We start from the raw sequence: 13,606 nt of genomic DNA, 5'->3' as shown, positions 1-13,606 counted from the left end.
TTTGAGACGGAGTCTGGCTCTGTCGCCCAGGCTGGAGTGCGGTGGCCGGATCTCAGCTCACTGCAAGCTCCGCCTCCCAGGTTTACGCCATTCTCCTGCCTCAGCCTCCCGAGTAGCTGGGACTACAGGCGCCCGCCTCGTCGCCCGGCTAGTTTTTTGTATTCTTTAGTAGAGACGGGGTTTCACCATGTTAGCCAGGATGGTCTCGATCTCCTGACCTTGTGATCCACCCGTCTCGGCCTCCCAAAGTGCTAGGATTACAGGCTTGAGCCACCGCGCCCGGCTTCACAGAGAGTAATTCTAAGTCTTACAGGATTTCATGGAGTTGGCGAGAGTGGTGTTGGAGAATCAATCACATACAGAGATATAGGACAGTGAGACCAGGTAACATTTGAGGAGAATATATATATTTTTAAATTGAGACAGGGTCTTGCTCTGTTGTCCAGGCTGGAGTGCAGTGGCATGAACACAGCTCACTGCAGCCTCAACCTCTCCTGGACTCAAGTGATCCTCCTGCCTCAGCCTCCCAAGTAGCTGGGACCACAGGCGTGTGTCACCATGCCTGGCTAATTTTTAAATTTTTTGTAGAGGCGAGATCCCACTATTTTTCTCAGGCTGGTCTCAAACTCCTGGGCTCAAATGATCCTTCCACCTAGGCCTCCCAAAGTGCTAGAATTATAGGCATGAGCCACCACGCCTGGCCTGAGTAGAGTCTTTATGGTAATGATAAAAGTGCCTCAAAATATAATGGTTTGATTCTCAAAGGATTAAGAGAAGTCTTGGGAAGATAGGTAACAACCTTTAAAATGTTCATAAAATTACCTCCTTTGTAATACTCCTGCAAGTCAAAGTAAAGGATGGCATAGACTATTCTTGGACAGTTTTGTCAAAAAGTGTATCTTGACCCCCACCATCAGTACTCCATTCTTTTTTCGTTTTAAAAAATAAGATGGGCTGGGTGCAGTGGCTCACACCTGTAATATCAGCACTTTGGGATGCCAGTGGGCAGATCACCTGAGGTCAGGAGTTCAAGACCAGCCTGGTCAACATGGTGAAACCCCGTCTACTAAAAATACAAAAATTAGCTGGGCATGGTGGTGCATGCCTGTAATCCCAACTACTCGGGAGGCTGAGGCAGGAGAATTGCTTGAATCCCCAAAGTGGAGGTTGCACTTAGCTGAGATTGTGCCACTGCATTCCAGCCTGGACAACAGAGCAAGACTCCGTCTTGGGGGAAAAAAAAGATGTAGAAATGTAAAAATTTTTGAGAATTAGTACGTAGTTACAGAGATAAAGTTTGCTAACTCCAAGAGGAAACACATTTTACTTTTCGTGATTGTCCTGATGAAACTTTTTATCCCTCCACAACATGCTGTTAAGCTTGGTCCCCGTCATAAGCATATTCCCCCAAGTGGATTTTTACTTTTTTTGTTTGGATAATGCAGACCTCCAGTATAAAAGCTATTCCTCCAGGTCTCTCTGCCGATCACTGAGTATCCCAGGGATAAGGATTTTCAGAGGAAGAGCTAAGTAATAAATTTCTACCCCTACCAGGGCCCTTCATTTTACAGATGAAAACCTAAGCCTTGCTGGGCATGGTGGCTCGTGCCTATGATCCAAGCCATTCAGAAAGCTGAGGCAGGAGAATTGCTTGAGCCCAGGAGTTCAAGACCAGCCTGGGTAATATAGTGAGTCCACATTTGGAAAAAGAAAAGAAACCTGAGCCTAGCAAGGAGAAGAGAATGGTACCTTTGATGGCTGTTAAATCACCACCACTACCGTCAGTCCACATCAGTCCTTTGAATTCCAAAGGCAGGTACTCTGTAGCTCAGAGGTCCTCGAACTTCAGCCCATGTGGGAGTCACCCATCCCAGCACCTGATTAGAAACACAGACACCCAAGTCTCATTCCAAATATTCTGACTCAGTTGACCTGAGATGCGCCAAGGAAGTGTATTTTTTTATTTTTATTTTTTGAGCTTTGCTCTGTCGCCCAGGCTGGAGTGCAATGGCACGATCTCAGCTCACTGCAACCTCCACCTCCTGGGTTCAAGTGATTCTCCTGCCTCAGCCTCCCAAGAGCTGGGATTACAAGTGTGTGGCTAATTTTGTATTTTTAGTAGAGACAGGGTTTCACCGTGTTGGCTAGGCTGGTCTCAAACTCCTGACCTCAGGTGATCCACCCACCTTGGCCTCCCAAAGTGCTGGGATTACAGGCGTGAGCCACCCCGCCCAGCCAAGAAGTGTATTTTTAACCAAGATCCCAGGTATAGACTCCCCTGGTCTCTTTATGGAAGACACTGTACTTTCTTCCCTTCCCTTCCCTTCGCTTTCCTCATTTTTCTTGATGACTCTACAGGGCCAGATTCTCTGGGCAGCTCTCTCTCTTCTCCTGTCTTCTGCACCTTGGATAGCAGCATGAGCATCTGGGTGCTTTTTCTTTTTTTTTGAGATGGAGTCTCGCTCTGTTGCCCCGGCTGGAGTGCAGTGGCACGATATTGGCTCACTGCAACCTCCGCCTCCCGGGTTCACGCAATTCTCCTGCCTCAGCCTTCTGAGTGGCTGAGATTACAGGCGCCCACCACCATGCCTGGCTAAGTTTTTATATTTTTAGTAGAGATGGGGTTTCACCATGGATGGTCTCAATCTCCTGACCTCATGATTCACCTGCCTCAGCCTCCCAAAGTGCTGGGATTACAGGTGTGAGCCACTGTGCCTGGCAAGGTGCTTCTTTCTCTCCACATAGCGAGATCTCCTTGTCTTTTCCCTGACCTACTTGCCTGGGACTTTGTCCCAGGTGGCATCCCCCTGGTCTGTCCACCTTCAGGCCTTGTGTCTCACCGCCTGTGCTGAATAAGATTGAAATAGAGCCTAAAAATAGTTTCTATAATGGCCCCCGCATTGCAGCCTGCACTTCTTTGTTCTTGGCTGGAAGACAGCCAAACTGACTCAGCACAAAAGCTCATTTCCAGAAGCCAGGACAAGATTTCAAAGAGGGCTTGTGAGGGCTGGGAAGAGGCTTTGCTTCTTAGACAAGGGATATCAGAGCCTGTCACCCTCCAGAAGAGATTTTCCCTTTCCAGAGAAGCAGGCTGAACAAAAGAATCCCTTGGCTTTAAGGAGGATTTTCAAACAAGCGAGAAGCCGGGTCAGTCCCTCCCCTGTGGGCTACTTAGCCATTCATGCCAAGGGTGGGCAGATTAGGGGGAGAGGGACTGGCTTGGGAAGACCTAGAGGCTTCCTCCTCAGCTGGACTTGTCCATGGACTTTTGGCAGATTATATTCTGGGGCATATCGCAGACCGCAGCCCATCTATTGCTCTCTTGTACCTGGGACTCAGCCTGTGTTGCTCGCCTTTGTTTCTTTTTTCTTTTTTTTCCTTGACAATGTTTTTAAAACTTTTTATTTTCTTTTATAGAGACAAAGTCTCACTATGCTGCTCAGGCTAGTCTTGAACTCCTGGCCTCAAGCAATTTTCCCACCTCGGCCTCCCAAAGTGCTAGGATTACAGGCGTGAACCCACCATGTCAGCCCTGTTCCTTGCCTTTTTAAAGCTGCCATCCACATTCCTGATTTATCAGTGTCTTCTAGTCTCTCCCTTATTTTCTTCCCAGCTTACCCCTTACTATTTTCTTTGCAAATAACTCCACAGACCCTTTTCATAAACTTAAAGGTGTTCTTGCTGATCACTCCGCAAAGCTAAGCAAAACCCTATCCCTAGGAGGGAGCAGGGCTGCCAGACTTCCAAAGGAACTTCATCCCTGTCAGTGTAGCCAACTCTCCTTTCTATGGCGTTCAGCGGTGTCTCTGATGAGAATAGGCATTAAGCATTTATTTTGGGTCAGGCCCTGTGCTAATCACACTTTTACATTCACTGTCCTATTTAAGTGCAACTTAGTGTGTAAGTATTTTGCCTCCTTGGTTAAATTTATCCCTAGGTATTTTATTCTTTTTGATACTATTATAAATAGAATTGTTTTCTTAATTTCTTTTTCTGATTGTTCATTGGTGAGTAGACGTACAATTGTTCTTTGTGTGCTGACTTTGTCCCCTGCTGCTTTACTGAATTCATTTATTAACTCTAGTAATTAAAAAAAACTTTTCTGCCAGTCTGGGCAATATAGTGAAGCCCTGTCTATACAAAAATAAGATTTAAAAATTAGCCAGGTGTAGTGGCACATAATTGTAGTCCCAGCTACTCAAGAGGCTAAGGCAGGAGGATCACATGAGCCCAGAAGTTAGAGGCTACAGTGAGCTATGATCACACAACTTCACTCCAGTCTTGGGGACAAAGTGAGACCTTGTCTCAAAATAAATAAATAAATAAATAAATAAATAGTTTATTGTGGATTATTTGGGATTTTCTATATATGTGATAATGTCATCTGCAAATAGAGATAGTTCTATTTCTTCCTTTCCAATTTGGATACCTTTTCTTTTTCTTGCCTAATTTCTCTGGCTAGGACTGCCAGTACTGTGTTGAATACAATTGTGAAAGTGGGCATCTCTGTCTTGTTCCTGATCTTAGGGGAAAAGCTTTCAGCCTTTCACCATTGGTTTTTTGTTTTTTGTTTTAGATACAGGGTTTTGCTCTGTCACCCAGGCTGGAGTGCAGTGGTGCAATCAGAGCTTACTGCAGCCTTGAACTCCAGGGCTCAAGCGATTCTCCTACCTCAGCCTCCCACATACCTGGGAATATAGGTGCGAGCCACTGTGCCCAGCTCCCCTTTGTTCTTTAAGGCAGTGTATGACATTAATCGATTTTCTTTTCTTTTTCTTTTTTTTCTTTTTTTTTGAGACAGACTCTCACTGTGTCACTCAAGCTGGAGTGCAGTGGTGCAGTCTTGGCTCACTGCAACGTCTGCCTCCCAGGTTCAAGCGATTCTCCTGCTTCAGCCTCCCACATACCTGGGAATACAGGTGCAAGCCATCGTGCCCAGCTCCCCTTCATTCTTTAAGGTAGTATATTACATTAATTGATTTTCTTTTCTTTTCCTTTTTTTTTTTTTTTTTTTTTGAGACAGACTCTCACTCTGTCACTCAAGCTGGAGTGCGGTGGTGCAGTCTTGGCTCACTGCAACCTCTGCCTCCCAGGTTCAAGTGATTCTCCTGCTTCAGCCTCCCGAGTAACTGGGACTACAAGTACTCGCCCCACCGTGCCTGGCTAATTTTTGCTTTTCTTTTTTTAAGTAGAGATGGGGTTTTACCATGCTGCCCAGGCTGGTCTCAAACTCCTAATCTCAAGTGAACCTCTCGCCTCGGCCTCCCAAGGTGCGGGGATTACAGGCATGAGCCACCATGTCCCTCCTGTATTTATTTATTTATTTATTTATTTATTTATTTTTGAGACAGAGTTTCTCTCTTGTTGTCCAGACTGGAGTGTAATGGTGTGACCTCGGCTCACTGCAACCTCCACTTCCTGGGTTCAAGCGATTCTCCTGCCTCAGCCTCCCAAGTAGCTGGGATTACAGGCATGTGCCACCACACTTGGCTAATTTTTGTATTTTTAATAGAGACAGGGTTTCACCATGTTGGCCAGGCTGGTCTCGAACTCCTGAGCTTGTGATCTGCCTACCTCGGCCTCCGAAAGTGCTGAGATTACAGGCATGAGTCACCGCCCCTGCTCTGATCTTTTAAATACGGTGTTGGATCAGATTTGCCTAGTACTTCGTTGGCGATTTTTGCATCTGTATTTATGAAATATATTGATCTATAGTTTTCTTGTGGTGTTTTTTTCTGGCTCTGGTATTCGGGTAACACACAGGCCTCATAGAATGAGTTAAGGAAGTGTTTCCTCCAAGTTTTTGGAAGCCTTTGAGAAGGACTGGTATAAATTTTCCTCTAAATGTTTGGTAGATTTCACCAGTGAAGCCATCTGGACCTGAACTTTTCTTTGTGGATAGTTTTAAAATTAGTACCTTAATCTCTTTATTTATGATAGATCTATTCAGATTTTCTTATTTTTCTTTTATTTATTTATTTATTTTGAGGCTGGAGCGCAGTGGTGCGATCTCGGTTCACTGCAAGCTCTGCCTCCCAGGTTCGCGCCATTCTCCTGCCTCAGCCTCCCGAGTAGCTGGGACTACAGGCGCCCACCACCACACCCAGCTATTTTTTTTTTTTTGTATTTTTAGTAGAGACGGGGTTTCACCATGTTAGCCAGGATGGTCTCGGTCTCCTGACCTCGTGATCCACCCACCTCGGCCTCCCAAAGTGCTAGGATTACAGGTGTAAGCCACTGTGCCTGGCCTATTTATTTATTTTTGAGATGGAGTCTTGCTCTGTCACCCAGACTGGAAGGCAGTGGTGTGTTCTCGGCTCACTGCAACCTCTGCCTCCCGGGTTCAAGCAATTCTCCTGCCTCAGCCTCCTGAGTAGCTGGGATTACAGATGTGTGCCACCACGCCTGGGTAATTTTTGTATGTTTTTAGTAGAGACGGGGTTTCACCATGTCAGCCAGGCTGGTCTCCAACTCCCGACCTGAGGTGATCCACCTGCTTCGGCCTCCCAAAGTTCTGGGATTACAGGCATGAGCCACCGCACCTGGCCAGATTTTCTCACTTGTCTTGAGTCAGTTTCAGTAGTTTTTATATTTCTAGGAATGTATGCATTTAATCTAAATTATTGAATCAGTAGACATACAGTTGTTCACAGTATTACCTTATAATTCCTTTTATTTCTGTAAAGTTGGCATTAATGCCTTCTCTTTTATTCTTGATTTTAGTAATTTGAGTCTTCTTTTATCTTAGTCAGTCTAGCTAAAGGTTTGTCAATTTTGTTGGTCTTTATTTTTTTTTTTGAGACGGAGTCTCACTCTGTCCCCCAGGCTGGAGTGCAGTGGCGCTATCTCGGCTCACTGCAAGCTCCGCCTCCTGGGTTCATGCCGTTCTCCTGCCTCAGCCTCCAGAGTAGCTGGGACTACAGGCACCCACCACCACGCCCGGCTAAGTTTTTGTATTTTTAGTAGAGACGGGGTTTCACCGTGTTAGCCAGGATGGTCTCGATCTCCGGACCTCATGATCCGCCCGCCTCGGCCTCCCAAAGTGCTGGGATTATAGGCGTGAGCCACCGCGCCCAGCCCTTTGTTGGTCTTTTTTAAGACCTTTTATTTTCATTATTATTATTATTTTTTGAGACAGAGTTTCACACTTGTCGTCCAGGCTGGAGTGCAATGGTGCAATCTTGGCTCACTGCAACCTCTGCCTCCCGGGTTCAAACAATTCTCTTGCCTCAGCCTCCCAAGTAGCTGGGATTGATTACAGGCGCTTGTCACCATGCCTGGCTAATTTTTGTATTTTTAGTAGAGGTAGAGTTTCAGCATGTTGACCAGGCTGGTCTCAAACTCCTGACCTCAGGTGATCCGCCCTCCTTGGCCTCCCAAAGTGCTGGGATTACAGGTGTGAGCCACCATGCCCGGCCAAGACCTAACTTTTAATTTCACTGATTTTCTCTGTCATTTTTATATTCTCTATTTCATTAATTTCCACTCTAATCTTTCTTTGGGTTTACTTTGCTCTTCTTTTTTCAATGTCTTAAGGTAGAAATTTAGGTTACTGATTTGAGGTCATTCTTCTTTTTCTTTCTTTATTTATTTAGAGACAGGATCTTGCTCTGTCACCCAGGTTGGAGTGCAGTGGTACAATCATAGCTCACTGCAGTCTTGAACTCCTGGGCTCAGGCAACCCTCCTGCCTCAGCCTCCCAAGTAGCTGGGACTACAGGCATACACCACTGTTCCTGGTTAATTTTTTTATTTTTATTTTGTAGTGACGGGGTCTCACTATGTTCCCCAAGCTGGTCTAGAACTCCTGGGCTCGTGATCCTCCAGCCTCAGCCTCCCGAAGTGCTGGGATTACAGGCATGAGCCACTGTGCCTGGCTTCATTCTTCTTTTTAAATGTAGACATTTGCAACTTTAAATTTCCCTCTAAGCATTGTTTTAGTTGCATACCATAAGTTTTCATATGTTATGTCTTGATTTTCATTCATCTAAAAATATTCTGATTTCCCCTCTGATTTCATCTTTGACCCATTGGTTATTTAGGAGTGTTTGGTTTTCAACATATTTGTGACTTTCCCAGATTAGTTATTAACTTTTAGTTTTACTCTAGTGTAAGAGAAGCTTAGTTACATCTATTTCTGTGTAACAAATTACCCGAGAACTTGGTGACTTCAAACAACAAACATTTATTATTATCCAGGCACAGCTTAGCTGGGTGGCTGTTCCTTAAAGCCTCTCATAAGGCTTCAATCAGGGTGTTGGATGGGGCTGCAGTCTCATTTGATGGCTCAACTGGGGAAGAGCTGCTTCCATTCTCATTCGTGTGGTTATTAGTAGAATTCAGTTTCTTCTTGAATTTAGGACCTCAGTTCCTTACTGGATATTGGCCAAAGGGTTCCTTCAGTTTCTTACCATGTAGGCCTCTCCTTAGGGCAACTCACAACATGGTAGCTGGCTTCCATCAGAGTGAGAGCAAACAAAATAGAAGCCAGAATCTTCTTGTAAACTACTCACAGAAATGACATTCTACCACTTTGCCATATACTAGTCATTAGAACGAATTACTAAATCAGGCCTGCATTGAAGGGGAGGGGATTACAAAAGAGCATAAATAACAGGAGGTGGGAATTGTTGGGAACCATTTTATTTTATTAATTTTTTTTTTTTTTTTTTTTTGAGACGGAGTCTCACTCTGTCGCCCAGGTTAGAGTGCAGTGGCCAGATCTCAGCTCACTGCAAGCTCCGCCTCCCGGGTTTATGCCATTCTCCTGCCTCAGCCTCCCAAGTAGCTGGGACTACAGGCACCCGCCACTTCGCCCAGCTAGTTTTTTGTATTTTTAGTACAGACGGGATTTCACCATGTTAGCCAGGATGGTCTTGATCTCCTGACCTCATGATCCGCCCGTCTCGGCCTCCCAAAGTGCTGGGATTACAGGCTTGAGCCACCGCGCCCGGCCTATTTTATTAATTTTTAATTTATCTCTTAGAGACAGAGTTTTACTGTCACCCAGGCTGGAGTACAGTGGTAGCAATCATAGCTCACTGTAACCTTGAACTCCTGGGCTCAAGCAATCCTTCTGCCTCAGCCTCCCAAGTAGCTACAACTACAGGCATGCACCACTATGCCCAGTAGTTTGTTTTGTTTTGTTTTGGTTAAATTTTTGGTAGACAGGGGCTTTGTTGCCCAGGCTGGATTCAAACTCCTGGCCTCACACAATCCTCCTGCCTCAGCTTCCCAAAGTGCTTGGATTACAGGCACTTGGCCATTGGAGCCATTATAGAGGAAGCCTATCACAAAAGCCAATATTGAGGAAAACAGACCTGACAGCCAAGAAGTGACTGAGTCCAGTGACTTCACTTCAGCCCTTGAATATTGCCATTAGGTTTTGTCACATGCAATATTCTGACGTGCTAGAATGGCTGCCCAAACATTAGGGGGAACAATTCATCCCCATTTGCCCAGGACTTCCCTCGTTTTAACACTAAAAGTCCTATATCTTGGGAAATTCCTGTATCCCAGGTGAATTGGAACAGCTGACACCTGACATAGCAGTCATTTGATGACCAAAATTAAACCAATGCAGCTTGCTCAGGACTCTGTGGCATGGTACTACAGAAAACATGGACTCTGGAGTTAAGGTTTGGGTTCAAATTCTAGCACTATCATTTACTAGCTGTGTGGCTCTGGGCAACTCACCTCACTTGTTTTCTCACCATTAAAATAGGCATCAGAATCTCTGTGTTGAAAAATGCCCATATGGATTGGAGAGAATTTATGTAAAAACATGATTATCTCTGCCATGCTTCATGGCTCACACCTGTAATCCCAGCACTTTGGGAGGCTGAGGTGGGTGGATCACCTGAGGTCGGCCTGGCCAACATGGTGAAACTCCATCTCTACTAAAAATACAAAAATTAGCCAGGCATGGTGGCACACACCTGTAGTCCCAGCTACTTGGGAGGCTGAGGCAGGAGAACTGCTTGATCCCAGGAGGTAGAGGTTGCAGTGAGCCGAGATCGTGCCACTGCACTCCAGCCTGGGTGACAGAGCAAGACCGTCTCAAAACAAAAACAAAAACAAAGCATGGTTATCTCAACAAATGGTACTTGTCATCATTATAAGTATTTTGAGGTTCTCAACCAACTGTAACTTTTTTCAGACAAGACACATGGGAATTTCCTGGGTCTTAGATCCCAGCTGGATATTCAGATGCTGTACTATGTGCCAGGGCCTGTGGAGGTCCGTCTGATTTCCCTAGGGAAGAGATGCTCAGAAAATTAATGCTTAGGTTTTCATAGAGTCTTTGGGCATGTTTGATAATGAAGAGCCAACCAATCAAAGCCATTTCTCTCTCTCTCTGTTTTTTGGAGAAAAGTTCTCACCCTTTCACCCAGACTGGAGTGCAGTGTGATCATAGTTCACTATAGCCTTGAACTCCTGGGTTAAAACAATCTTCCCACCTCAGCCCCCCAGTAGCTGGGACCACAGGCGTGTGCCCCATACCCAGCTAATTTTATTATTATTTTATTTTTTCTCTATCACCCCAGCTAGAGGGCACTGGTGCAATCTCAGCTCACCACAACCTCTTCCTCCCAGGTTCAAGTGATTCTCATACCTCAGCCTCCTGAGTAGCTGGGATTACAGGCATCCACCACACCACACCCAGTTAGTTTGTTTTTTGTTTTGTTTTGTTTTGTTTTTTGAGATGGAGTCTCTCTCTACCACCCAGGCTGGAGTGCAGGTGACACAATCTTGGCTCACTGCAATCTCTGCCCTTCTTGGTTCAAGCGATTCTCCTGCCTCAGCCTCCCAAGTAGCTGGGATTACAGGCACCCGCCACCACATCCGGCTAATTTTTTTTTTAGTAGAGATGGGGTTTCACCATGTTGGCCAGGCTGGTCTCAAACTCCTGACCTCAAGTCATCCGCCTGCCTTGGCCTCCCAAAGTGCTGGGATTACAGGCGTGAGCCACCACACCTAGCCAATTTTTGTATTTTCAGTAAAGATGGGGTTTCACCATGTTGGCCAGGCTGGTTTCGAACTCCTAACCTCGAGTGATTCGCCCACCTTGTTCTCCCAAAGTGCTGGGATTACAGAACAAAGCCACCATGCCCGGCCCCAGCTAATTAAAACAAAAAATAAACAACCTTTTAAGATGTGGGGTCTACGTTGCCTAGGCTGATCTCAAACTCCTGGGCTCAAGTGATCCTCCCACTTTGGCCTCCTAAAGTGTTGGGCTCATTGGCATGAGCCATCATGTCCTGCTGGAGTGTTTTTTTTGTTTTTTGTTTTTTTTGAGACAGAGTCTTGCTGTGTCGCCAGACTGGAGTGCAGTAGCACGATCTTAGCTCACTGCAAGCTCCAACTCCCGGGTTTAAGCAATTCTCCTGCCTCAGCCTCCCAAGTAGCTGGGACTACAGGCACGTGCCATCATGTCCAGCTAATTTTTGTATTTTCAGTAGAGATAGGGTTTCACCATGTTGGCCAGGCTGGTCTTGAACTCCTGACCTTGTGATCTGCCCACTCTGGCCTCCCAAAGTGCTGGGATTACAGGTGTGAGCCACCACACCTGGGTAAGTGTGCACTTTATTATTATTATTATTTTTTGAGATGGAGTCTTGCTCTGTCGCCCAGGCTAGAGTGCAGTGGCACGATCTCCGCTCACTGCGAGGTCCGCCTCCTGGGTTCACACCATTCTCCTGCCTCAGCCTCCCAAGTAGCTGGGACTACAGGCGCCCTCCACCACGCCCGGCTAATTTTTTGTATTTTTAGTAGAGATGGGGTTTCACCGTGTTACCAGGATGGTCTCAATCTCCTGACCTCGTGATCCACTCGCCTCAGCCTCCCAAAGTGCTGGGATTACAGGCATGAGCCACCGTGCCCAGCCAAGCATGCATTTTCATAATGCTCCCAGGTGATGCTGCTGAAGGCAGTCCACAGTCCACATCAAGAACCCACATACCAGGTCACCTGTACAGATCATAAAAATGAAGCCCATAGCACACTGCCTGGCACATGGTTTGTGCCCAGGAAACAGCACTAGAGAGACCATGCAAGTCGCTCTAGACCCACGAGGGAACTGATGCTTGCTCAGTCCCATGCAGTCTTGGGTGTCCCATCCAGACCTCCCCTTCCCTGCCCCCAGCCTTCCCACAGGAAGAGAATAAATAACAGCGGCAACATTTTCATTTTATAAGCACTTGGTTTTATTGCACAGAAGCAATTCAAAGTGGACTTCAGTGGAAAGTGCGCCCTGGCATAATTCAGTGGCCAGTGCCCGGCCCCACCTGGACCGCTCTTCCAGAATAGAGAGCTCTGGGCAAGGGCTTGACCACTCCTTTGGAAAACAGAAGGCATTTGGGAATAGGTTAAGACATCTCAAGCATAATGTGTTTCTAACTGCTCATTCATTATTGCGGTCATCTGTCAGTTGCACATAGAGGCAATAAATGCACTTATTTGGAAAGGAGGGGGCAGTTTTATAGTCAAGTGTTTACGTGTGGCATTCGGCATGTATCACATTCAGCTACATAAGCTATCATAACATAATTGTCCATCGCCTGGGGAGGGCGTGGGGGCAGGGGCCTGGGAGTGCCCTCTCTTGCTAACATATTGCTAACAAATTCCTGTTTGAAGGAGGCCCTGTCATCAAAGCAGTTTCTTCTTACATAAAGAGAAAAAGTGAAAATTGTGTTAATCCGATCCTTGAGCTCTGGGACTCTTCTGAGTTTCTTTGGCTGTTCCGGATGTTCCTTTCTCCCTGCCTTACTTCCCCTTGGCGGCCTTGTCTTCTGTGGCCTTCTCTGGAGGCCTGCTATCTTTTTGGTCTGTGCTGGAGGATTTTTCAGCCTTTTCCGCCTTAGGCTTGCTAGGCTCCTTTGAGAGGGTCTTGTCATCCTCCTTGGCTTTGGCCTCTGTCTTGGGTTTCTCCTCAGGCTTCTTGGCCTTCTCCTCCTTGGTGTCTTTTTTCTCCGGTGCTGCTGCTGCCTCCTCCTTCTCTGCTGGTTTGCTGGGTTCCTTGGCCTTGGCATCATCTGGTTCCTTCTTGGCCACCTCTGTCTTCTCTTTGGGTTTAGCATCTTCCTTCACCTCCACCTTGGCAGGAGCCTCCTTCTCTGGGGTGGCGGCTTTTTTCTTATCTTCAGCCTCTTCCTTCTTGGCTTCAACTTTGGATTCTTTGGGCTTTTCAACAGCAGGTTCCTTCTTCTCCTCCACCTTGGGCTTTGGAGCCTCCTTCTTGGGTGCCTCCTCTTTCTTGCTGTCCTTCTTCTCCTCCGTTTTTGGCGTGGCAGGGGCTTTCTCTTCCTCCGCCTTCTTTGGAGTCTCTTTGACTTTCACCTCCTGGGGCTTCTCCTCCTTCACTGGGGACTTCACCTCTTCCTTCTTTGGGATCTCTTTCTCAGGGGCCTTGGCATCCTCCTTCAGGGGAGACTTCGCCTTCTCTGGGGACTTGACCTCCTCCTTGACAGGGCTTTTGGTCTTTTCAGGGGATTTGTCTGCAGGGGACCTTGCTTCCTCCTTCGCTGGCGTCTTGGCTTCTGGAGATTTCACATCAAGAGTCTTGGCCTTCTCGGGGGACTTCGCTTCCTCCTTCACTGGGGACTTGG

General features: G+C 46.6%; 1 protein-coding gene across 1 annotated transcript in view; it reads right to left on the bottom strand.

Annotated features, from left to right (window-relative positions):
* Positions 1-12,181: 12,181 nt before the first annotated feature.
* Positions 12,182-13,606, bottom strand: part of NEFH (neurofilament heavy) — a 9,723-nt gene continuing 8,298 nt past the window's right edge. Inside the window, 1 exon segment of the mRNA XM_023190775.2 lies at positions 12,182-13,606. This exon segment is cut by the window's right edge and continues 9 nt beyond it. Coding sequence (XP_023046543.2) covers positions 12,765-13,606 — 842 coding nt within the window. The 3' untranslated portion in view covers positions 12,182-12,764.

Source organism: Piliocolobus tephrosceles, chromosome 19, assembly GCF_002776525.5.
Source record: "Piliocolobus tephrosceles isolate RC106 chromosome 19, ASM277652v3, whole genome shotgun sequence".
Classification (NCBI taxonomy): Eukaryota; Metazoa; Chordata; class Mammalia; order Primates; family Cercopithecidae; genus Piliocolobus; species Piliocolobus tephrosceles.
This window is presented reverse-complemented; position numbering and strand designations above follow the sequence as displayed.